We start from the raw sequence: 26,322 nt of genomic DNA, 5'->3' as shown, positions 1-26,322 counted from the left end.
AATACATTTGAATAAATGCACATAAATGCAAGATTCCCCACAGTCACATCAATAATGACAGAAACTTGTCACATTGAAGCAAAATAAATATGACATGCCGAACACCCTTTACACCATGCAGAAAAATCTGCTAAACTGCTTTTCCTGGCTGTGTGTAGCACCTACAGCTCTGCATATCCTTCTGAGGAATCCCAACGGTTTCATTTTTAACAATGTCTATGATAATTTCAGTAATCTTGTAACAGTTTGAATGTAACATTTCAGTCCAGATTGTTTTATGAATGCTGCAATGCAATTCGGTTTTGATTATATGCTTTGGTGATCACGTTTGTACGGAGCCCCGCACATGACATGCAGGGAAAAAAAAATAGTAGGCTAAATTGTGCGCGCAATTTACAAATTCATTTCCTCGATTTACTAAATTGTGCGCACGATTTACTATTTTGTTCCCTCGATTTACCTTTTTTTCTTGCATGTGCTGGTCTCCCTACGTTTGCTTACTTGTAAGCAGCTTCTATTCACTGATCTTCTTCGCTTGTTTTTGGATCTGGAGATTCCTTACTATTTAAGTATATGCATAATAGCGCCACCTACTGTATAACAGTGAAAACACGGATTGCTGAAAAAACATGTAAATGGTGGGGAAGCGTTGTTTCTTAAATTACACAAAATCTCACCAATGGTAGGGAAAGAGTTAATTAAAGGGTAAGTGATAAAATAACAATAAAAAAGGTGCCAAAAACAATTATAATTTTAGAAGTGGACTTCAGGGAAGAAAATAAAATAATAATTATTATAAGTGTGATTTGATCCTTTTAAGTTACAAAGACGGCCCCCATGAAACAACATGCTATTAAGTGTCTTAACCCTGAAGACCCAAAGCTCGAAGATCTAATCTATCGTGCTTTATGTAAAAGTTATCAGACATATCTGGTTTCCAAAATAAAGTAGGTGAGCCTAAGCTAAATTGAGAATATTTAAAACCCATTTAAAACGCTTACATCCCTTCCGCTTGAAAAGCTATCACAGTCATTTTGAACTTTCCTGAATAATTCCACTTTTAAATTTTCATTTCACTTACTTTATGAAAGGTTAACCCCACACTTTCAACCCCAATGACTGTGCTTTTTAAACATACACTTTATATGATCATATTCACCCTCCAGCCAGACTTTTCTAGGCTCCACAGTTACACAATCCCCTCTAACAGACAGCTCTAACGTAAACTAGAGCAGAAGGCATTGTGGGAAGGAGGAGAGGAAGATTACACGGACTGTAACCGTGAGAGATAGTTCAAGAAATAAAGCCACATTAGTTCTGTTCTTCATCTGCTGCTTATTGAAAGAACAGTAACAGTTCATTAGAAGTGTATGGTTGTGAAACAGTATCTTGCTTAAATAACTGGAGAACAGGATCAGAAACTTTGCTCCAGGCAATGATTGAACTACCCTTTGGTACCCTCCACACTACGGACTATAACATGCTTTACTAAATGCATTACTAAAGAAAGAGAGTGTGAGATATCAGCCACTATCATCGCCTAATGTTGTTTACTCGTTTTACTGAGTGCTAAATCAAATAAAATGCATCTGAGGATTTGCTCTAAAAACATTTAAGGAGTATCGGTCCTTCGCTGCAAGCAAAACCTGAAATGTCTTAAGCTGCTATTTGAAATGGAGGATTTCATATTTTCATCAGTTTCATCAATTATGCATCATGTTTGTATCAGAATGTAATCTGAATCCAGTGCATACTAGGACGTGGCTAACCAAGACACAAATATTTCAAAGAGAATACGCTTTTGTTTCTCTGTATTTGTCTGTGTGAGTGCAAAGCAAATTCATTTTCTGTGTGAGTGCAAAGCAAATTAAAGTCAGTGCCTGTATCACAATTGAGACATCATTTTTTGCTTATTCAAAGCCAGAAACGATAGATTTTGGCAGAGCAGCCTTTTTTTCCGGCCTTTAAAGCCAGCTTACGTTTGGGAGACTTCAAAGATGTTGTTTGGATCTCCTCTCGGGATGGTATATGTAATGGGATCTCTTTCACGGTCGGTTGCCTGCAAATGACAGAAAGCGATTTTGTGTTAATTCAATTACGCTCAGAAAGACTCAACCTCCATACTTCGTCATCACAAAACCTCTGACAGCAAAATATAAAATATATACTGTATTTGGGCATATATATATATATATATATGTGGATATATTTATATAAATGGTGAAAAGTTTGGAATAATTCAGATTTTTTTCATGTTTTAAAAGTACGCTCACAAAAGCTGCAATTATTTGATGAAAAAAAATAATAATAATACAACAACAACAAAAAATCCATTTTATTATAATTTAAAATGTAATTTATTCCTGTGATGGCAAAGCTGGAATTTCAGCATTATTGCTCCAGTCTTCAGTGTCACATGATCCTTGAAAAAAGATTCTAATATGCTGATCTGCAGCTCAAGAAACATTTATTATCAATTTCAAAGTTTTTAAAATAAATAAATAAATATAATAAAATAAATATTTTTCTGCAAGGACACAATACTTGTCAGTAAAGACATTTATAATGTTACAAAGGATTTATATTTGAAACAAATGCTGTTATTTTGAACTTTCTATTTATCAAAGAATCATGAACTAAAAATGCATCACAAAAATATTCAGCAAAAAATAAATAAATTGTTAACTAATAATTGAGCACCAGTAATAATTATGCATAACTGATCAGCAAATCATCATATTAGAATGATTTCTGAAGGGTCATGTGACACTGAAGACTAGAGCAATGATGCTGAAAATTCAGCTTCTCTTACGAGAGTTCTCTCGTACTGCGTTTTATCAAAACGCTACGGGAAAAGTCTCTTTTCACGAAACACTGAAGCAAAAAATTATCCTTTAATTTTCATATATGTAAAACGCGTTGCGGCAGCAGCAGTCAGCTGAAGCGAGACGGCTTGTTCGCTCATTGGCTGCTCTGCGGCAACTGCATAAGCCTATCGAACGAGGCCTGAGGTGACGTCAGGCCAATGAGGGCGCTTCGCGCCCTCCTCGCCACTTCCCGCCGAGACGGGCGTGGCTTACCTCTATAAAAGGAGCTCGAGAAGGCTGATTCACTTGATTTTAATCTCTTCAGCGAAGCGCACGCATCGCTGGATCACGAGGAAGCACGCGTCGTCTGATGCAAGCACTTCAGCGGGACGAGCCCTTGAAGCCGCTGGCCAACGCCGCCTTCTATCGCCGTACCTGCTGCGCTTTCCGACGCCATATCCTTTACATTCTTGTTCTTGTGTATGTGTGTGTGTGTGTGTTCGCTTTGCAACACACACCCCTAAAAGAGCTGCGTCTTTTTCAAGATGCCTTCTCATGCAGCGCTCGCGCTCGCTGACGGCGAACGCCTTCACTCCAAGCCAATTGCCTACGGTGACTCTGAGGACTCGCCGGGCATCCTTTCCGAGGCTGCCCTTCCTGGAAGCGGATGGCGGGATTAGTTTTTCTTTACGTTACAAGAAAAGCTACCCTGCCTCTGCACGCGTCATTCACCGGCGAAGGAGAAAAGAGTGTTCTTAGTCCCACCGTTGGTCGGTCTGACCTCTTTTCTCTCACATTTCTCAGTTCCCTGTTCGGCGACTGGAAATATTATTGCAGCAAGTGAGTCTGTTACACGCTTGCCTGCCAGCAAACGCCGAAGAATACATGTTGACGCCGCTTTCAAAAGCCTGTATCCCCCTGTGGCTCAGTGGTGGAATTATAGGTTTTCCACGCGGGAGACCGGGGTTCGGATCCCGGTCTAGCGGCATATATATTTATGCCGCCAATGCTTGCTCTGCAGGCAAGCGTAGTACCCGCTTGCCTGCAACCGAACACCGTTTCTACGGTTCCCGTGCGTCACTGGCGAAAGGAGAATGGAGTGTTTTCAGCCCCGCTGAAACTGGGCGATTTCCACTCTTCTCACATTCTGGCATTTTGCAGGCGTCTGAAAATGCAAATCACTCTGTCTGTTCCCCGAGAGGCAACTGCAGACGTGTTTTTTGCTGCCCACGAGCACGTGGTACATGCCTGCAAGCAAACGCCAGTGTGGATAATACTCGCGCTGACTTTGTCTATGTATCTTCACTGTGGTCCAGTGGTAGATTCTTAGACTTGCGCGCGGGGGATCGGAGGTTCGAACCCCAGGCCGGCCGGCAGAAAATATTTATGCCGCCGAATGCAAATCACTCTGTTTGTTCCCCGAGAGGCAACTGCAGACGTGTTTTTTTTGCTGCCCACGAGCACGTGGTACATGCCTGCAAGCAAACGCCAGTGTGGATAATACTCGCGCTGACTTTGTCTATGTATCTTCACTGTGGTCCAGTGGTAGATTCTTAGACTTGCGCGCGGGGGATCGGAGGTTCGAACCCCAGGCCGGCCGGCAGAAAATATTTATGCCGCCGAATGCAAATCACTCTGTTTGTTCCCCGAGAGGCAAATGCAGACGTGTTTTTTGCAGCCCACGAGCACGTGGTACATGGCCGGACTTCTACCGAAGTCCCGGCCACGGCCGATGATGCTATATGTGTAGAGAAGATGCCCACTGCTAGTGCCCATCCCTACACACTAGCACAGCCCTTCACACAGGGCCCGCGCTCATATATTCGACTCGGGTCGATCACGCACGCAACATAGTGAACGTGCCCACTGCCTAGTGCCCACAAACACTATGTTCTGCATGCCTTGTGGTTTCTGTAAAGACGAAACCTGTGTGCATTCAATCTGCTCAGACAGACAGTGCACTCATTGCAGTAACTGTGCCCGCTCTCCCGCGCCCACACTTACTCACGGTATTTTCTGGTGTCCCGGCCACGGCCGATGGTGCTATAAGTGTAGTGTCGATGCCCACTCCTCAGTGCCCATCTCTACACACAAGCACAGCCCTACACTTAGGGCTCGCGCACATAAATTCGACTCAGGTCGATTGCGCTTCCAACATAGTAAAAGTGCCCGCTACCCAGTGCCCACGAACACTATGTCTATCAGATCACAGGCTCTCTGTAAAAACGAGACCTGTGAGCGCGCGCGCTGCTCATACAGGCAGCGCGCCCAAAGCAGTAAATGTGCCCGCTCCCAGCCCACATCTACTCGCACACATGAGTCCCACGGGACTCTCGCAGCCCTCCCTCACTCAGCCAAGCACTGTTGTAAGGTCGAGGACGAGCGTTCCGCCCGCTGTATTAAGCGCGCCCCCCGCCTCAAATGCCACAGGCATAACGCCTACGTTTGTGAGCCCCGTAGCACCTCTGTCGCACGGCGAACAGAGCGCGCTCTGTATCTGGCCCTTAGCCAACCATGCAGATGCATGGGCAGCGCTTCCAGGGGTTTCGGACTGGGTCTTAGGCATTATAAAGAGAGGCTTCTCGCTACAGTTTTATCGACGCCCTCCACGCTTCACAGCGCGCGTCGAAACTTCGGTACCGTTCAAAGTAGCACACCTACTTCGCGCCGAAATATCAAAACTGATAAGCAAAGGGGCAATAGAGCGTGTTCCCCGAGCTCAAAGCGAACAGGGGATATACAGCAGATACTTTCTAGTCCCCAAAAAGGACGGCGGTATCAGACCCATTCTGGATCTAAGACGGCTGAACAGAGTGTTAGTGAAACGCCGTTTCAAAATGCTCACGACCAGCAAAATTCTCGCGTATGTTCGCCGAGAAGACTGGTTCATGTCGATAGATCTGAAGGACGTGTATTTTCAAATACAGATAGCGTCACATCACAGGCGATACTTGAGATTCGCCTTCGAGGGTCAGACATACCAGTATACAGTCCTGCCTTTCGGCTTGTCCCTGGCACCTCGTACATTTACGAAATGCATGGACGCAGCGCTCGCTCCTCTCAGACTCAGAGGCATGCAAGTGCTGAACTATTTGGACGACTGGTTGATCCTAGCCCAATCACGATCTCAGCTCGTAGAGCACAGAGCCATTTTACTCGATCACCTCGAGAATCTTGGTATCACGGTCAATTGGGCGAAGAGTTCACTGAACCCCAGTCAAACGATTTCGTTTCTGGGTATAGTTCTGGACTCACAGTCTATGACAGCGCGGCTGTCGCCACAGCGCGTGCTGAGCATTCAGCGCGCGGCGAAGTCTTCCGCCACGGCGCTTTCACCCCGCTCAGGAAGTTTCAAAGGATGCTGGGTCTCATGGCCTCAGCATCGTCAGTTCTCCGGCTGGGCTTGCTCCGCATGCGCCCGCTGCAGTTCTGGTTGAAAGCGCGGGTGTCCGGTCGATTACGCCTCAAGGTCGATCAGGACTGTGTCACAGCCCTGGTGCCTTGGATGGCGGACGACTGGTACCGATCAGGTGTAAGCCTGGGGACTTCCTCGAGGGTGAGGATGGTGTCGACAGACGCATCCACCTCGGGATGGGGAGCGCTGCTCGAGGGCAGACCGTTCTTCGGCCTATGGTCGGAACGAGAAAAGCTCCAACACATAAACTGCCTAGAAATACTGACAGTGCACAACGCGCTGACGCGTTTTTGTCCCCACATCAAGGACCAGCACGTCATAGTCCGTTCGGACAACATGGCTGTGGTGTCCTACATAAATCGCCAGGGCGGTCTGAATTCCATATCCCTGTACAGGCTGGCGAATCGCCTCCTACTATGGGCTCAGCACAACTTACGCTCGCTGAGAGCAGTGCATGTACCTGGGCTTCAGAATGTGGGCCCAGACAGACTGTCCAGGAACAACGTTCCCCCAGGCGAATGGTCTCTACACCCACAAACAGTCCGGCTGTTGTGGGAGAGATTCGGCAAAGCGGAGGTGGACCCATTCGCGTCCCACGAAAACGCTCACTGCCCCGCGTTCTTTTCAAAGACCGACAGCGCGCTGTCCCAAAGGTGGCCGCGCTGCCCGCTATACGCTTTTCCCCCCGTCTCCCTCCTGCCACAGGTGTTGGAACGGGTCAGGAAAACAAAATGCCCAGTGCTGCTTGTAGCACCGTTCTGGAAGAACCAGGCATGGTTCCCAGTTCTGATGCAGTTAGCAGACATCGCTCCATGGCCAGTGCCGTTGAGGAGAGATCTCCTCTCGCAGGCCAGGGGCTCGATTTGGCACCCACACCCGGAACTGTGGTCCCTTCATGTGTGGGCGCTCAACGGATACCCGTTGGTCTCGCAGAGGGAGTCATGAACACCATCACTGAGGCTAGAGCGCTGTCGACCCGGCGGCTCTATGCTTTAAAGTGGTCGGTTTTTTCCGGCTGGTGTACAGCTCGGAGCCTTTCACCCCTCGAATGTGAGGTAACGGAGGTTCTCTCCTTCCTACAAGAGCTGTTGGATAAGGGCAGATCCCCTTCCACGCTCAAGGTGTATGTGGCGGCTATTTCAGCGTTCTCCGGTTCAACGCTGGGTCAGTCACTGGGAAGGAATGATTTAGTCATCCGCTTCCTCAGGGGAGCTAGGAGACTGAATCCACCCAGACCTCCTTCAGTCCCTATGTGGGACCTTTCTACGGTCCTGGCGGCCATGAAAGGTGCCCCTTTCGAGCCTATCCAGTCTATCAGCCTCAAACATTTGTCTTTCAAAACAGTGTTTTTGATGGCTCTCGCTTCAGTGAAGCGCATAGGCGATCTGCACGCGCTCTCTGTGAGCCCGACGTGCTTGGAGTTTGGTCCTAATGACTCTAAGGTCATACTCAAACCTAAGCACGGCTATGTGCCGAAATCCCTCAACACGCCTTTTCGGGCTCAGGTTATTTCCCTGGCTGCCCTGCCGGCGTCGAGTGAGGAGGGGGACTCGAGTTTTCTTTGCCCTGATAGGGCTTTAAGAACTTATATGTCCCGCTCTGCTGCCTTCAGACAGACAGAGCAGCTCTTTGTCTCGTTCAGCGGACGTTCCAAAGGAATGGCTGTTTCGAAACAGAGTCTATCCAGATGGATAGTTGACGCCATAGCGCTGGCTTATACTGCCAAGGGCATTCAATGCCCGTTGGGAGTCAGAGCGCACTCTACGAGAGGCGTTGCCTCCTCGTGGGCTTGGTCCAGCGGGATTTCCTTACAGGATATATGTACGGCGGCAGGCTGGGCCTCTCCGTCTACATTTATCAGGTTTTATAACCTAGAGGTTCCCGCCTTACAGGCTAAGCTTTTGTCGGTGTAATCTATTTACAAGCGCAATGCGCTACCGACTATATTGGGCAGAACTGTGTAAGACCCACGTTTCCCACATTAGTGCAGGCTCCCTACCCTGTCTATGTGATGTCATATTCGCGTCTGTGGACATGTCTATATAAGGACGGAGGAAAACCCCTCCTGTCTTTAGACTCTCCCTGTGAGGTCACGTTAAGTCTGCGGACGCTACAGTATAGGGAATTAAGGTCCCCCCCCTTATTCCCTGACTCTGTGTGAGTCTATCTGGTGATTATGCACTGTATGCCTGAAATAGCTTCCGGTGATCAGTGTTTTTATCCCAGCACGCACAGCGTTTTGCAAGGGGTTCCCGTAGCGTTTTGATAAAACGCAGTACGAGAGAACTCTCGTAAGAGAACGTACTCGGTTACTAACGTAACCTCGGTTCTCTCTAGAAGAGGGAACGAGTACTGCGTTCCCTGCCGTGCGTTTGGTTCACTCTGGTTCGCTTCAGCGATCAAAATCAAGTGAATCAGCCTTCTCGAGCTCCTTTTATAGAGGTAAGCCACGCCCGTCTCGGCGGGAAGTGGCGAGGAGGGCGCGAAGCGCCCTCATTGGCCTGACGTCACCTCAGGCCTCGCTCGATAGGCTTATGCAGTTGCCGCAGAGCAGCCAATGAGCGAACAAGCCGTCTCGCTTCAGCTGACTGCTGCTGCCGCAACGCGTTTTACATATATGAAAATTAAAGGATAATTTTTTGCTTCAGTGTTTCGTGAAAAGAGACTTTTCCCGTAGCGTTTTGATAAAACGCAGTACTCGTTCCCTCTTCTAGAGAGAACCGAGGTTACGTTAGTAACCGAGTACGTTTTCAACATTTTAAAATATATTCAAATACAAAACAGTTTAAATTGTAATAATATTTCACAATATTACTATTTTGGTTGTATTTTTGATCCATTTAATGCAGCCTTGGTGAGCAAAAGAGACACACACACAAAAAAAAACATTATTATTACAACCTAAGTGTAAATGTATACACTATCTGTCAAAAGGTTGTAATAATAATGTTTGTTTGTTTTTTTTCTCTACAATATATCTACAATATCTACATTATTAGTATTAATAATATTCAACACATTTTCGAAAATTCAGTTGTCATTTACGCACCCTCAAGTTGTTCCAAACGGAAAAAATACTATGGAAGTGAATGACTACCATCAACTGTTTGGTTGCCGACATTATTTAAAATATCTTATTTTGTGTTCAGCAAAAGAAAGAAACTCATACAGGTTTGGTACAACAATTGGTGAGTAAATGATGACAGAATTTTCCTCTTTTGGGTGAACGTTCCCTTTAATCACCAATGGAGCTGATGGGGAAGTCACCTGTATGTTGAGCAGTGTGGCTCCAGTCCTCATGGCCTCATTGATCTCCAGGCTGTATATGAGCTGAGGGAAACGGGGAGGGCTCTGGTTGTTGGGGGGCAGCACTTCGATATACACTGTAGTGATGGAACTTCTGAAGAATCAAAAGGAATAGAGTTTATATTCCTTTATTAGACAGACGTATTAAGTGACTCACTCAGAGGTATGACATGATAGCTTATGCTTCCCCTCCAGTTACCAACTATGCCTGACCAGCCACAAAACAATCAGGAATGGAGTTTCAACATATAATTTCCTGGAAATACTATGGCTTTGTTCCAAAATATAGTGATCTAATAAAATAGGCACCATTGCAAGGCACCACAGACACTCCTGTTGCAAAACAAATAGAGATTCTATAATTATGCTGCCTTCTAAGATACCATCTTTTGGCCCAACTATAAGGCAACACATTTACCTACAAGGGATGAAAGTATAAATAAATAGTCAGTCAGTCAGTCACTAATGCGCCACTTGAGGACTCGTTACAGTCACTCCTGTAAACCTCACTCCCATCCGGGTCACGGCACCAATGTTACCTCTCCAGTACTAGCATTGTTCTGAGTGGAATTTGAACTGATGTTTCGGACATGTGAGGCGGGAGCACTAACAAGGATGCCAAAGACTGCAGTATCAGTCGCCAGTGCGCCTCTTGAGGTCAGAGGAGTGAGGTTTACCCACTCTTACTATCTGTTACATATACATTTATTTGTATAAGAGTTTTATAATCTTTATGAATGCATCACAGAAATGTTCTTGACAAACTGTTCTCCCTTGACTTCCATTGTAAACATTGTTTTCTCTTGGTTTCAGTTTTACGAACTGAAAGACGATTCAAACATACTTTCTGCAGTAATGAAGAGATGTAATCAGATGCTTTCGATTGAGCAAATGCAGCATTTTCTGTATGGGCTCTAATATGGATTTTCTGTCTTTTGACAAAAGATATCACCAAGCTTCCTCCCAGATGTGAACACTTTTAAGTCTAGCTAACAATAGCAGTCCGATTGCTTAGGTTGCTTTCTGGATGTTTAGTGAAAACCCAACCATGTATTGTCATTATTTTATGACACATTGTATCAAGGCACTCATCAAACGTGTGTGGAGCTGTGGCTGAAGCAAATTGGATTGGGGATAATTCTATTTGGAAACTTTCCAATATGGTGGATTTGATGCCAGCGGTCTCATAACATTTTAAAATGGGAAGATAAGAGATGAAAATACCTCTCTGGTTCTCACAAGCTCAACTGCCATCTGTCCAACACATCTAATAGCACACCTGCTGCCTTTAACTCTCTATACAAAAATATATATTTAAGTCTAAAGTTTCATGTTTTTGACTTGTCCATCTGTTAAGATTACACAGTTTTTACATAAGTTTTCACATAAAAAAAGTAATGTGATGTACATTTGTCAGTCATACATAAATGGGTATTTGTTAACAACTGTTCATTGTTAGTTCCTGTTAGCTCAGGTCCATTAAAATAATATTAACAGATGCAACTTTTAAATTGTAATAATCTTTTAGTAAATGTTAAAAATAACATTAAGTTAGATTATTAAATGCGTTCATATTAACTATTGGTAACAAATAGAACCTTATTGCAAAGTGTTCCCAGTTTGCTAATTTGTTTATGCTACAACGGTGTAATCCAAAGGAAAGGAACATTTGGTTTCACTTCATTTTGATGGTTCCTTTAACACATTCTGTTGACTATAAGTAACGTTGCACCTACATGTCTACTAGCTCTCATTGAAGTGTTAGTAGAGTATTAGTAGACTGGTAGGGTTATGGTTAGAATAAGTTGACATGTAGTTGCAAAGTTACTTATAATCTGTAGAATGTCTGTAGGAGGACCATCAAAATAAAGTGTTAGCAGATATGAAGCAGAGAATCTACTAATACTCTAATGAGAGTTAGTTGACATGTAGCTGCAAAGCTACTTACAGTATAGTCGACAGAATGTTCAAAAGGGACCATCAAAATAAAGTGTTGTCAATTCAAATACATACATCTTAATTTTAAGCCTCGATAAAGTGTACCTCATTAAGTGGGAACACAGTTCTAACCAAGTATAATGGTTCCACTTTATTTCGATAGTCCACATTAGACATTCTACTAACTATAAGTAAATTTGCAACTACATGTCAACTAACTCTCATTAGAGTGTTAGTAGACTGTAGTAGACTGTTAGGTTATGGTTAGGTGTTAGGGTTCGGGTAAGTAGAATAAGTTGACTTGTAGTTGCCAAGTTACTTATAGTCAGTAGAATACATGTTGGGGGACCATCAAAATAAAGTGTTAGCAGATATTAAGCATACAGTCTACTAACACTTTAATGACAGTTAGTTGACATGTAGTTGCAAAGTTACGTATAGTTAGTAAAATGTCTAAAGTGGACTATCGAAATAAAAGTGTTACCAGTATAACTCTGTGGAGAAGAACTTCCAAGTTTAGGATCTGTTGATTTGTTGTGTATATTAGAGGCTCTTAAACTAGTTCCCGAACAGCAAAGTGAAACAATGCATTTCCTGAACTTCGCTTGCACTCGTTCTATTTCTGCTTCATTCCACTGTATTGATCCAACGGTCAGCAAGAATTACAGAGGGCAGCGGCTGGTATGAATTGGACAAGAGGGGAGGTAGCGGCAATTAGAGTGAAAAGCCCTTAATTTCCGCTCTTCCAGGTGTCAGATGGACAAGAGCAGGGGCCAATATCGTGTTCTCAGAGATATTTCCGAAGCAAAATTTGTCACCATGTGGCATTGTATTGATCTAAAACTGGGCATGTGAGGTTGAATCTTCTGTTAGAGAGTGAGAGGGACACTCCTTTTCAACCCTCATTGGGTTTTCAGTTGATTTACCTCCTCTGGGAGACAGGGCCGTTGTCGGAGGCCCTAACGGTGAGGGCGTAGGAGCGGCCCACAGTCAGGTTGACACTGGGCGGCACGGTGATCACTCCTGTACAGTCATTGATGGTGAAGTGTCCCTGATCCCCCGCCAAGATTTTGTAGCTCACCAAACCGTTGGGACCCTCATCAGCATCCACTGCTGTCAGCTAAAAAAAAAATGAATTGGTGCCGTTACTTCAGAAAGGAGCTGCAAAGGCGCTTATTCATGTTCATCACTGTCCAAGCTTTTGAATCATGAAACCTGTCAAGTACATGTCCAGAACCGGGTCATGTCTGCAAGATTCAATAAAATATTCAGATTTAATATTTCAGCACATTCATCACCTGGCAACACTGATTGTTGGTGGTTTGTGAATAATGGCACAGGTTTTTTTTTTTTTTTTTTTTTTTTTTGTGCTGAAGTTCACTACTTAGTGATTCGTTCGTTCGTTCATTCATTCATTAATTTATTCATTTATTCATTTATTCATTTATCCATACATACACATAGATACATACATACATACATACATACATTCATTCATTCAAACATTTTTTAATGACAATTAATCATATTTCGCATCTAAATTTGAATTACAATAATGCAAAAAAATATATATATAGAATGATATAACTTGTATTTAAGTATTTATTATTGATACATATGGGTAGAATATGGATATTGAATATTGCTTGCTTAACAGCTAGACATATTTTAACCATGTCCATACTATTTAACTGAATATATTGCATTATTTTCACACTTAACAGATTTATGCAGATTCTAAGCAATTAAAAAAAAAAAAAAAATGCATTTAGAAAATAAGTTTGTAGATAAAGAAAAAAATCAAATAGGTGCAATTACAATGCAAGGTGCGATGCAAAAACTAATATTTTATGATATATAAATTGTATTTAAGTATGTATTTAATATTTATGCCTCAGGGTCGTATTGATTGTACTGTCTTTATTTTATACAGTAATAAATGATTAACAAAAATGTAAATACTTATATAGATGGAACTTTAATAATAATAATAATAATAATAATAGTAAAATTACTGTAATTACTGTAATACAATAATGAGAATCACAAATGAAAAAAAATATAAATAACAAAACTATGCACACAAAAAACAATTATATATATATACTGTATGCATAAATATTAAGAAGATTAATCTTTATGCAGAAATTACTTCTATTTTTTTTTTTTTTTTTTTTTTTTTATGAAATACAAAATGTGACCCAGACATGTTTTGTGAGAATTACACTAATACCATGTAGCATTGATGTTTTCGACTCACTGATTCTTCAGACAGAGAAATAAGGATTTATTTCAGAACCTTTATAAAGTGACAACTACAATCATACACTGGAGCAGTTAACTTTTTAGATGATATAACTTGCACTTTTTAATTTTGACTTCAGGGGTTAATCTTGTCAGATGTCAGAGCAAATCTGCGCTCTGCTCATGTCCTGATAGCAAAGAGTATCAGTTATGCACACATTTCAAAAGAAAATTCCGGTTAAGACAAAGATTAAGCCGAGATCTGAGCAATTATTCTAGCAATAAGCCCCTCATAAATGTGGGAACTACAGCTATTAATTCAAATGAGTGGATTAAGGTTGAAAAGCTCTGCAAAAAAAAAATAAATAAATAAAATAATTTAGTCTTGTTTTCCAGGAAACATATCTAAACATCACTAACACAAGATCAATGTAGAAGAAAAATGTAGTAAAATATTAAGATTATGGTATTTTTTTTCTGTCTGTATAAATAAAGCACAAAATAATATTTATTTTCTTAAAATGAGGCTAAGTTAAAGCTATGGTCTACGATTTCAAAGATTGTTCATTATTAATAACCTCGTTTAGATGCTGGTTATGGTTCTACAGTACAATCCTAACAATATGAAGAGAAAAAAGAATGAAAAAAATCCATTCACTCTATTGGGTGTACAGCTGCAGAGAAGTTGACCAATGTAAGCTGTCCGGCCGGACAGCTTACATTGGTCAACTGCTCTCATCCAATCCCCCGCTCCACTTGAAACTCCACGTGGCGCTCGCGATTACTAGAGATTACTTCAAGATTACTAGAAAGCTACAGGCAGGTGAGTTTTTATCAGGGTTGTATCTAAACTAGAGGATGCTTAGATGTCTTCCTTGGAAAACATTACGAAATGTGAATAAAGAAAGTGATTTTATTGCAGTAAAAGCATAACTTAATGATTACCTGTAAGACTGTGTCCCCAGGCTGCATGTCCGTGTAAACATTCACACTGTAGGAGACGTTGGGGAAGGTGGGTGTGTTGTCATTGGCATCAATCACAGTGATATTAATAGAGACTGGAGAGCTCTCCTGAACTCCATCTGAGGCAATCATCTACAGACACAGGCAAGTAATAAAACCGTGAGGCAGAAAAAGGCATTGATAAGAACCACATTTGCTTTTTAATTTCATAATTGCACATTGTGCACAGATGAATCACTGAAAATCAGCCATTTTAGAAAGGAAAGGCTTAAAGCAAAGTATTAAAATTGCTGCTAATCACACATCAGCAAACATATACTGTGACATAACATTTTAACATTTTCCCTTTTCTTATTGTGATAGCATAGCCAAATTATTCAAATGAAAGCTCTTGCGTTGAGAGAACAGTCCATTGGTGGCACTCCCAACTGCCTCACTAGCTGACAACTAGACTAATGGGACATCACAGAGAGGTTGTAGACTGTGCTGTGAGAAGGGTGAAGTGTTTTTGTCAACCTCCACATGGAATAAAAAAGCAGAAGCTCGAGCACAAAAGGATGTAGTCAAGTCAAATATTATGAATAAAAGATAACAAAAATAAATAAAATAAAATCATGTTGATGATTGGTAGTCGATGATGTTTTTTTTTTTTTATATCAATGCTGATATCAATGCCGATATAGGCCTATATGATATCACACTATTTGATTTACAGATGTGCTGATTAACATGTGCATCATTTCTGCAATTAAATTTTCAATTTAGAAGTGTTTCATAATATAAAAAAAAAATAAAAAAATTAAGAACTAATTTGAACTTGATTATTAGATCCCGTTACAGTATTTTTTACAAATAAAGAAGTCAGTTACACTGGAAGTGAACACTGTAACCAACAGTACACTCTATCTGTGTGGACTAAAAATCATAATTTCTCAAAGAAAAGGTAATCCTATTTTTATTCACAGTACACAGTGAATATGTTATAGCGGCAAACTGGATAGTGCAGCATAGTATAACATTATGAATTTAAATGCTATCTTAAAGGTTCCTAACTTTGTTTTGAAGGTCTCCTACAATAGGTTTACATTCATCCAAAGTAAAAACTATTTTTTTTTTCTCATAATATACATTGCAACATCACTTCTTTTCTCACAGTGTCTGAAACGGTTCGACAAAGGATTCGGTCTTTCTAAACCCCTCCTTTCCGAGAGCCTACTCTGCTCTGGTTGGTCAGATGGCCCAGTCTGTTGTGATAGGTCTACTGGTTACAGCGCACTCGGTACTCATATACACAGTGATCCGAACAGTAACGCTGGCGTTGGTCTTACCGTATCAATTCGAGCTTGAGCCCTCATCCCCTTCTTTTGGAAGAGCATGCAAAGTGGATGGCTTTTACAATGTAGAAAAAAGCGTCTTTTCGACATGCTTACAACACAAACCAAACTCTTCCAGGCCTCAGCTACTACTACAGTGTTTGAGAGCGGGTCAAAGTAGATGTTGTTCGATCTGCAGGAAGCCAATGAAGCTCATGTGCGTTTGCACTCAGACACTTGGTTCTCAGTGCTGTCCAGGGGCAATTCTAGGATTTTAATATTAGGGGGGCTCAGGGGGGCTGTTGGTATACTAGGGTAAGCATGAGCAATACAGTAGGTTATACACTACCAATCAGTTAGAAGGTTGAAGAAACACCATCTACATCTAGATGGTGCGGCGTGGATTAGACACATCCTCAGTGATGAACCCAGGTTCATAGGGTGTTCCGTGTCTTCGATCATCAGATACCCTCAACTGGGCGACCCAACCAGGGGTGATCAGTCTCCGGTTTGTTTCCAAGCAGCGTGCTACACCATGGGTCTCCCCTTTTGATCCACAGACACCTGTGAGCACCTTTTCTGGTGGCTTTTCTCAGTTGGAAACCTCTAATACCAAGGAGCCTGAGTGCCCGGTGAAGAGACTGCCCTGGAAATCCCCTGCATCCCACCTCAATAGGTTCACAGCGGCCCCTCCACCTGTTTCCTGTGCAAACCTCCACCAGCTCGAGGTACTTAGCCCTCTTCCACTCGCAGGCCTCCTCTATCTGCTCTTTCCAGGGAACGGTCAACTCCAGCAGCACCACTTGCTTCAATGCATCAGATGTTAAGACCAAGTATAAAGTAATATTGATATTCCCTTTCATACAGTGTGTAATATAGCTGTTTGTGATTGTAAAAGTTCTGCAAAGTTGTAAAGTCGAAAGTGCGTGATAAATAAAGCTATTGTCTCCCAAAAGAAAGAATCGACTCTGGACCGCCAATACGAGTCGTTTGTGTTTCGAATCCTACTGCATGAGGATTACGTCACTAGAAAAGACATAATTCGCATAATTCCCCCCTACAGTATGTTGTACGTTTTACGCCCGCCAACAACTTGACCCGCCTTCAAACACTTCATTTTACTGACGACTGCTTCTCAAATCTCAGAGTTCAACGCGGGATTCGCAAAATGCTTGCTCTTGAAAGATGAGTCAGTACCCAGTTTATTTGGACCAGCTTGCTCCTCAGAATCACAACCTGTAAGTATGAATAATTATTGATGTACTGTATACAGTATATTTTCTACCGGGTGTTCAAAATATCTAGTTTTGTGTTTTGTATTGTGTAGGTCTCCAGATTTTTCTCCCCACGCATGTTTGTGCGTGAGTAGACATTGTGTTCTAGAGTAGACATTCAAAGGGCTGTGCATTCAACAAAACAAAGTATAATTTGGGCTTAAGCAGCCACCATCAACACCCTAGTAACTACCTAACAACACTTCAGCAACCTCAATGTCACAAGCCACTAATAACTTCCATCACAGCATGCTAACAACTTAGCATTTTTGGCAGCTTGTTTTGCATAGTTTTTTTTCACAAATTATAATTATAATTATAGTTTTTTTCTCTTTTTTATGACAGTACTTACTGATAGTGTATTGACAATGTTTTTTTTGGCAGAAACTATTGTCACCACAGTAAATTGTATTAAGGGTTCGCTTTGAAACACGATAATTCATCGATGAAGGACCTAAAAAAAAAAAAGCTGCAACTGCAATACTTTGTGTTATTTCAGGGAACACTTTCCTACAAATTTACCGCATCATGGATAGATCAACATTGCCCTACAGACTCATTTAAATGAGTGAAAACAATGCTTCAAAGACAGGACAAATGAGATACTTGATATTCCACAACTTCGGCAAACAAAGTCCATCTTGTCGCAAAACAGATAATGGCATCTCTAAGCAGCCATTTGTATGTGATACACAAGCCTAACACGGCACAGTAACATCACCAGCGGGACCCGGACTCTTCTGTTCCCTTAGACGAGACCAGCTGGTTTCAGGTTCTGAATGAATTCGGCGGGAGTGAGGTGGAGTGCAGTGAATGTTAAGTCCCACAGCACACGTCCCACGAGCCAACCTTAACGCACGTCTGACTGAGAATCAGCATTCAGTCTGTGACCTCTCCACAATTTAGTCTTCTCATACCGTAATTATACACTCCTATAGAATCAGGCACGAAGGTCTTTTCAACGGGGAAAACATGTTGAGAAATGCCTAGTGAAAAACCCACCGGATACATTGCTTTTTACACACTGTACATCTCAAATTTCAACTTCTTGATTGTTATATCGTCAAAAAAAAAAAAATTAACTACATTACCACCAAGGAATATATTAAAAGTTGGATATATAGTACATATTACTTACTTGCATACATTCAGTATACTTATGTAAAGCAATAAATACTACAGTATATAGCAAATCACAGCTGAAAATACCATTGCAAAATGTAAACTGTATTATCATATATACATTGACAAACTTTATCCATAAACATGGAGTATACTCACTTAGTGATAGTGATAGTGATAGTCACATAGTGATATATAATATATAGCATATCTCAAAAGGCATGAAGATATTACAAAGCTTCTTTGAAACAATGTGTATTGTGACAATTAATCTTGAAGACATGAATTCCGTCAGTACAGTAAGTGCATACTGTCATATAATCTATATGCACGTATGCATTTTTTTCATTAATTAGTTTGTTCATAAGGCAGTTGTTTCACAGTTGAAAAAGAAGCAGAGGTGACAGAACAACGATAAACTACTGGATAATAGTAAAGTACAAAGACATTTTTTTTTTATCGGTCATAAGATTTGGAGAAAAATAACGCAGACACTGGACAAGGATGAATCTTTCTTGCATGCATGTGTTCAAGCACGCTATCAAGTGGAATAAACTTTACAGGCTATGTGCTCAACTGTGCAAAACTAAGGAAAACATGAGCTTGATGCAATTTGATCAATACTGTTTTAGTCCAACGGTTATTCCTTGGAGGATTTCGTAAATATTTAGTTTATATGCAGAGTTACGTTTCAGCTAAGTTTAATGGCGCAACACAAATATTTAGTAGTGCACAAGTTGAAACTTAGTGCCTTTTTACTTCACAATTAGGCTAAGTTGCAATTAGGCAGCTGGTGCAACAGGCCCCTGGTTATCAGGGTTTGGCTAAAAAGGAGCATAAGCCGCTCCCCTCAATGTTGTTTGCTGTAAGTCTCTCAGTCAGACAGATGTGATTGCACAGGACAAATATTTCAGTGATATCTGTCAGGTAGTGCCTGTGCACTTGACATGTCAGAGTTGTGGCTCTCTTGTGGTAGATGCAAGTTTGCATCTGACATGGGGAAAGCAATTATCTAAACCCACTCCTCTCTCCCTCACACTGTAAAAAAAATACATCCCCAAGTCAACAATTTCAAGTGACCGATAACATCTAAATTTTTCAATTAGTCTGACGTATTATTTCTCATTGAGCCAATGTTAACAGACTATTGCAACAAGAATTTCACTTGGGCCAATTGAAAAATTTAGATGTTATCGGTCACTTGAAATTTTTGATTTGGGAGGGTTAGAAATTTTTTACAGTGCACAATTTCCTGCCTCCTCTTCACTGCATCAATCTAAGAAAGAAGATGAATCTCCTGTAAAACTTAAAAAAGAAAACATGGGGAAAAATAACAAAGAAGCATCCTTTTGCAAAGTGTGACTTAACCTTTAGGCTTAAACTAGTTCATTTAGGAGTTGTGACATCAACAAAGGGCAAAGTATGAAGCGTTAAGGCAAAGTATGAAGCATTAAGTGTAGGTATGTCCTTCAGATTAATGGCAGAAGGTCTGGACTCCATAACAGCTTTCATTGGCCAAGAACCGCCCCAAGAGGCAGTCTGACTGACATGTAAAGCAAGCAATCACTGTTCATTTTGTTCAGCGTCATGTTTAGGGATCTGAAACTCTGAACTCGACATCCTAACAGACAGACGTGTAAAACTCTTGAATGTCTATGCTGTGAACTTACCATACTTCACATACTTTTGAAAATCCAGCTTTTAATTGATTGCAATAAGAGCTCTTTTGTTACAGTTGTAAACACAATAGCTTTCCTCTTCCATGATAGGATTTGGTGTCACAGCGGCTTTGTTTCCAGGCAGACCATTAAAGAACGTGACACAAATCTCCCAGAACTCCTGTAGAATTCACCTAATGATGACTTTGAAAATCCCGAAGTATTTCCTATTTAGTGTGCCTTATGCATCAGATGTTTAGCCAACGGTCCGTGGGCCATACATTGAAGCGTGTTCATTGGTTGATGTGTAGTTAACAACAATACCTTGACGTGCTGATTTATGTTGATTAACTTTTATTTGAGGAATTCTGTTTATAATGGGCTATTAAGTTTGTGTTTATTGTACTTTTCCCTTTTGTCAGAGCTGGGGAGAAGGTAACACCAGCTGCCAGAATCACCTCATGTGGCCTGCTAACAGCAGCACAGGCTTGGGAGCTGAAAGTCGAATTGAGGAACTGAAGTTTCCAGAAGCTGCTGCCATTACATCGCTAAGGCCAGATATGGTGCTGATCTCAGAAGCCTCCTAGCAGATTATCCTCTTAGAACTTTCAGTCCCCTGGAAGGACTGTCTCGAGGAGGCCAATGAGAGGAAGAGTACATTGAGCCAAGTACATTGAGCTGGTACAAGAGAGACGGTTTAATGGCTAGAATGCAAGGTGCGAGCCCATTGAGGTGGGGTGCAGAAGGGCCTATGACATGCTGGGTATAAAAGGGGCCAGTAGACAAAGGGGCATTAAGTCGGCCACAAAGGCAGTGGAAGTTGCTTCGAGGTGGTTATGGATCAGATGAGGAGAGTCGTGGGTGGGGTAGTGCTATCTGGACACAAGTCAGGGCTTGATCAACCCTGGATCCCCTGGGCAAGGCCAAATCAACTGATGACCCCAACATCACTTGACGATGTGTCCAGGTGTATCACATGCATCACATTCAGGGTTTGAAATTAACACCCGCCAAATGCGGGTAAAAATCAACTGTCGAATCACTAGCCAATTTGGTGGGTTACTTATTATGTTTACTCACTTTGCTGGGGAAGTTCGTGTAAGCCAAATATGAGCAGATTTAACGCAAATACTCAACTCGTGAGTCTTCATGATGTATTAAATATAGCTTATTGCGCAGAATCTGCACATATCTGGCTTACTTGAACATTAAGTCCATCATGGCCTAATAATCCCCATATATATATATATATAATTAAAAATTACAGATTAAAAAGCATTTGGTTAACAGAAAATACATTGTTATTTTCCAACATCCTACATTTTTTGATATTTTTTGTACTGTATTCATATGTCCACCTAAAATACATTTTTTGGTGAAAAGGATGAGGATGAAAGAGGGAGGAGATGAGGGACGCAGGATGACAGGTTTTTGTTTGAATAAAAAAATAAGAAAGAAATGTATGAAATCCAAATTGTATAAATTGTATAATATACATTTGTAATATATATATATAGAGTCGTGGGTGGGGTGACATAAGCTGTGACATAGTTAATCTGGTATATTTATTTTCTCTCTTTTTTTTTTTGGCTAGTAGAGGTTCTTACGGAGCCCCTGAGGGGACCTGTGCAAAAAAAAAAAATAATACAGACTTTCGCGTGCTCACGAGAAACTATCGCGTGCGCACGAGAAACTATTGCGTGCGCACGAGAAACTTTCGCTTGCTCACGCGTTACAATTTCCGGTTTGCGTTATAGCGTCATTAATACAAATGTGGAAATATGGATGATGTATGTATGTATTACATTGCCAACATGGGGGAAACAAAATATTTACATAAAAAAGTACAAAATATTAAAGGGATAATTAACAAGAAAGTGAAAATATTCACACTTGTTCCAAACCAGAGGACCTTCTTCTGAGGAACACAAAAGATGTTACGCAGAATATTAGGCATTGGCAGCCTCAGTATCCATTTACAACCATTGTATGAAAAATATGAAAGCAAATGATGACAAAGAAAGCGTCTCCGGTTACTTATTGTAACCTTGTTCCCTGAGAAAGCGGAACGAGATGCTGCGCTGCTCAGCGCATTGGGAACATATTTTATCGTGACCAGCTGTGAATAGTGTGTATAACACGTCGATGGAATTGACCCGGAGGTAATATAGCCTCGGTCGGTGACGTCATCGGCGCGCCCCCGCGACACGAGGCTATAAGTAGATGAGCCACAGGTGCATCGTCAGGATATTTTGTCTGAAGAGCAGTCCCGGGACATCTTCAGCACGGCAACGTAGCGCAGCATCTCGTTCCGCTTTCTCAGGGAACAAGGTTACAATAAGTAACCGGAGACGTTCCCTTTCGAAAGCTACAATCGATGCTGCGCTGCTCAGCGCATTGGGAACGAGAATACCCATGCCGCCGTGCTTGAACATGTCTGGACTCCCACGGTTGTGCAGGTGTGTTTCACAAGAACGTAAGAAGGCCTAGACATTAGCTTGCGATGTTGACTCAAGGACATGAGAGCCCGGAGTGGAATGAACATCCAAACTATAAAATCTTATGAATGTGTGCGGAGAGGACCAACCTGCCGCATCACAAACATGTTGCAAAGGGGCCCCCCTTGCCAGAGCACTAGAAGAGGCGACCCCCCTGGTGGAGTGAGCTCTAAGACCTATAGGCGAAGTTTGCCCACGCGCCTCATAAGCAAGAGCGATAGCATCCCTGACCCAATGAGACATAGTCTGCTTGGTAGCAGCTCCTCCTCTGTTGCTGCCCCCATAACAGATGAACAATTGCTCCGACTTACGCCACTGGCTAGTGCGGTGGACGTAAGCCTGAAGAGCACGGACTGGACACAGCCTATGAGATCTCTCCTGCTCCGGCGTTGAGAACGGCGGGGAGCAGAAAGCCTCAAGAGTGACAGGATGTACAGCCGAAAACGGAACCTTAGGCAGGTAATCAGGATGTGGATGCAAAATCACTTTCACCATACCTGGGGCAAAGTCTAAGCAGGATGGCGAGATAGACAGAGCCTGCATATCCCCAATTCTCTTCAAGGAAGTTATTGCCATCAGAAAAACCATTTTTAGAGTCAGAAGTTTATCAGACGCTGATTCTATTGGTTCAAAGGGGGTGTCAACCAGACCCTCAAGAACTATAGCTAAATCCCATGAAGGGACCTTGGTTCTTACTGGAGGCCTCAGTCGCCTGGCTCCCCGAAGGAAGCGTGAGAGCAGAGGGTGTCTCCCAAGTGGCGCCCCGTCAACCAAGGCGTGGCAAGCCGAAAGAGCGGCCACGTAAACCTTAAGAGTGGCAGGACATGTGCCTGTTGATAATTTCTCTTGCATGAAGTCCAGCACTGAAGCAATCTGGCAGTTAACTGGATCTACATTGTGTTCAACGCACCACCTTTCAAAAACACCCCACTTAATAGCATAACTTCTTCTAGTAGAGGAAGCCCTAGCACTCAGAATGGTCTCAATAACATCCGATGAAAGCCCAGTGTCTCTTAATTGGTTCCCATCAGGGGCCAAACATAAAGATTCCACAGGTCGGGCCTGGGATGGAATATCGTGCCCTCCGCCTGAGACAGAAGGTCCCTCCTCTCCGGAATCGCCCACGGCGAGCCGTCGAGGAGAGCTATTATCTCCGAGAACCACACTCTGTTCGGCCAACGTGGCACTATCAGCAAGAGGCAAGACCCTTGTTGGCGAACTCTGGCTAGAACTCCCGGGAGCAGAGAAACTGGAGGAAACGCATACAGGCGCATTTTGGGCCATGTGTGCGCCATCGCATCCAGACCCAGTGGAGCTGGGTGACTCAGAGAGAAGTAAAGGGGACATTGCGCTGTCTGTTGTGAGGCGAAGAGGTCCACCTCCGCTTCGTAAAATTTGGTCCAAATCTGTTTCACTACTTCTGGGTGGAGCTTCCACTCCCCCGTCGGTAGTGTCTGTCTGGACAATAGATCTGCTCCCACATTCAAATGCCCTGGGATGTATACTGCCCTGAGTGACAGGAACTTGCCCTGGGCCCAGAGAAAAATCTGCCTCGCTATTCTGTTCAGATTGCGTGAGCGCAGACCTCCCTGGTGATTTATATACGAGACTGCTGCTGTGTTGTCCACCCGCACTAGGACATGACAGCCCCTCAATTGATGGAGAAAATATTTCAGAGCCAGAAATATGGCCATCAGCTCGAGGCAATTGATGTGCCAATCGAGCTGATGACCCTCCCATTCCCCTTGAGCTGGACGGCCATCCAAGACCGCTCCCCAGCCTGTCAGGGAGGCGTCCGTCGTTAGCAGTTTGCGACGACACGGCGCCCCTAAAGTGGGACCCAAGGCGAGGAACCGGGGTCTGAGCCACAGAGATAGTGTACGAAGCCCGCGGCGCGTCACTTTTATTAGCCTTTGAGGATTGGCTCTTGGATGAAAACCTCTGGCTTTTAGCCACAACTGAAACGGTCTCATGTGCAACAGCCCCAGAGGAATCACCGTGGAGGCTGATGCCATGAGACCTAACATTCTTTGATACTGTCGAACAGTACGATCTTGGCCTAGCTTGACTTTGGTCATGGTCTGCCGAATGGTCTCGATTCGAGCGGGAGACATTTGTGCCCGCATCGTAACTGAATCCCAAACGATCCCGAGATAATTCGTTCTCTGAGCAGGAGAAAGAACACTTTTCTTGGTGTTGAGTTTCAGCCCTAGAGAAACTAGATGAGCTAACACGATGTCTCTGTGTTGGAGCGCCATCTCTCGTGATTGTGCTAGTATTAACCAATCGTCTATGTAATTCAAAATGCGAATGCCCTGGAGTCGTAATGGAGCCAGTGCTGCATCCATGCATTTTGTGTATGTGCGGGGTGACAGTGCTAGACCGAATGGAAGAACCCGAAATTGGTACGCTTCGCCCCCGAAAGCGAACCTCAGGAACTTCCTGTGTTGTGGCAATATTTCTATGTGAAAATATGCGTCCTTCAGATCGATCGTGACGAACCAATCGTGATGTTGTATTTGCGACACGACCGTCTTGACGGTTAACATCTTGAACTTGAGTGCTTTGACTGTGCGGTTTAAGCCTCGAAGATCTAAGATTGGACGCAACCCCCCATCCTTTTTGGGTACTAGGAAGTATCTGCTGTAATAACCTGACTCCCTCTCTGGGAGAGGAACACGTTCTATGGCCTCTTTGCTCAGAAGAGTTTGCAGCTCTTGCGACAGTACATGCATCTGCTCCGGTTTCACGGTAGTGAAAATCACGGCGTTGAAACGCGGAGGACGACGAATAAATTGGATTCTGTATCCTAACTGTACTGTGCTTAATACCCACGCAGAAACGCCCGGCAGAAGTTCCCACGCTGCCAGACTTTCTGAGAGTGGTATTAATTTTAATACTTCCTTTTGAGGGGATATTAGATGTTCCGTGTCCGGAATGACAGCCGGAAACAACGGAACATCTAATATTTCGCTGGAAACCGCTGCCCCCCGAAGCACGAGAGGTGGCGGGGATGGAGAGGTTTTGTGAGGGTAGCGGGAAGGGACGAATAGATTTTGAACGCGCCCCATCCCGCGGGGGACTACCCCCACTAGATTGGGCGCCAGACCATCAGGACTTCCTCTTTCTATTGATGATAGTCCTGAGGTCTGGCTTGGGAGGTTGCTGAGCCTGGCGAGTCTGCCTCCAGTCTCTCTGAGGGGGAGCGCGACTCGCCACGCTCTGCTTTTTTACCTCCCTGACTTTTGAAGGACCGGGGCGGGGCTGGGTGGCAGACGGCCCCTCCCCTTGAGTGCGGCGAGGAAGAAACTGCACGAACGCTTCCTCGTGTTTCTTGACTTCCTTAAAGCGTGTGACAACGGTGTTAACCGCGTCACCAAACAGCCCAGATGGAGATACGGGAGAGTCAATAAGAAACAAACGATCTTTTTCCTTAATCCCTGTCAGATTAAGCCACAGATGCCTCTCCGTGCTGACTAAAGCAGACATAGAACGGCCGATGGCACGGGCCGTCTGCTTGGTCGCACGGAGAGACAGATCTGTGGCACGACGAAGCTCCGTGAACGCTTCCTCGTCGATCGTACTGCCCACACTCAAATCCTTCAACAGGTCAGCCTGGTACGCCTGTAACACTGCCATAGTGTGCAGCGCAGCACCAGCCTGACCTGCAGCTTGATAAGCTTTCCCCACTAATGATGATGTTATACGACAGGGTTTAGTGGGGAGGGTAGGTTTCTTTATCGAAGATGCCGATTCGGGTGAGAGATAGCCCGCGAGCGTCTCT

The 26,322-nt window shown here is 43.1% G+C and overlaps 1 protein-coding gene across 1 annotated transcript in view; it reads right to left on the bottom strand.

Annotated features, from left to right (window-relative positions):
* Positions 1–26,322, bottom strand: part of pcdh15b (protocadherin-related 15b) — a 239,017-nt gene that overhangs the window by 118,265 nt on the left and 94,430 nt on the right. Inside the window, exons 14-17 of the mRNA XM_084135704.1 lie at positions 14,656–14,805; positions 12,393–12,586; positions 9,490–9,622; positions 1,980–2,059 (exon numbers count right to left, since the gene is read on the bottom strand). Coding sequence (XP_083991830.1) covers positions 1,980–2,059; positions 9,490–9,622; positions 12,393–12,586; positions 14,656–14,805 — 557 coding nt within the window. The remainder of the gene's footprint in view (positions 1–1,979; positions 2,060–9,489; positions 9,623–12,392; positions 12,587–14,655; positions 14,806–26,322) is intronic.

The sequence above is a fragment of the Abramis brama genome (genome assembly GCF_963993115.1).
Source record: "Abramis brama genome assembly, chromosome: 14".
In the NCBI taxonomy this organism is placed as follows: Eukaryota; Metazoa; Chordata; class Actinopteri; order Cypriniformes; family Leuciscidae; genus Abramis; species Abramis brama.
This window is presented reverse-complemented; position numbering and strand designations above follow the sequence as displayed.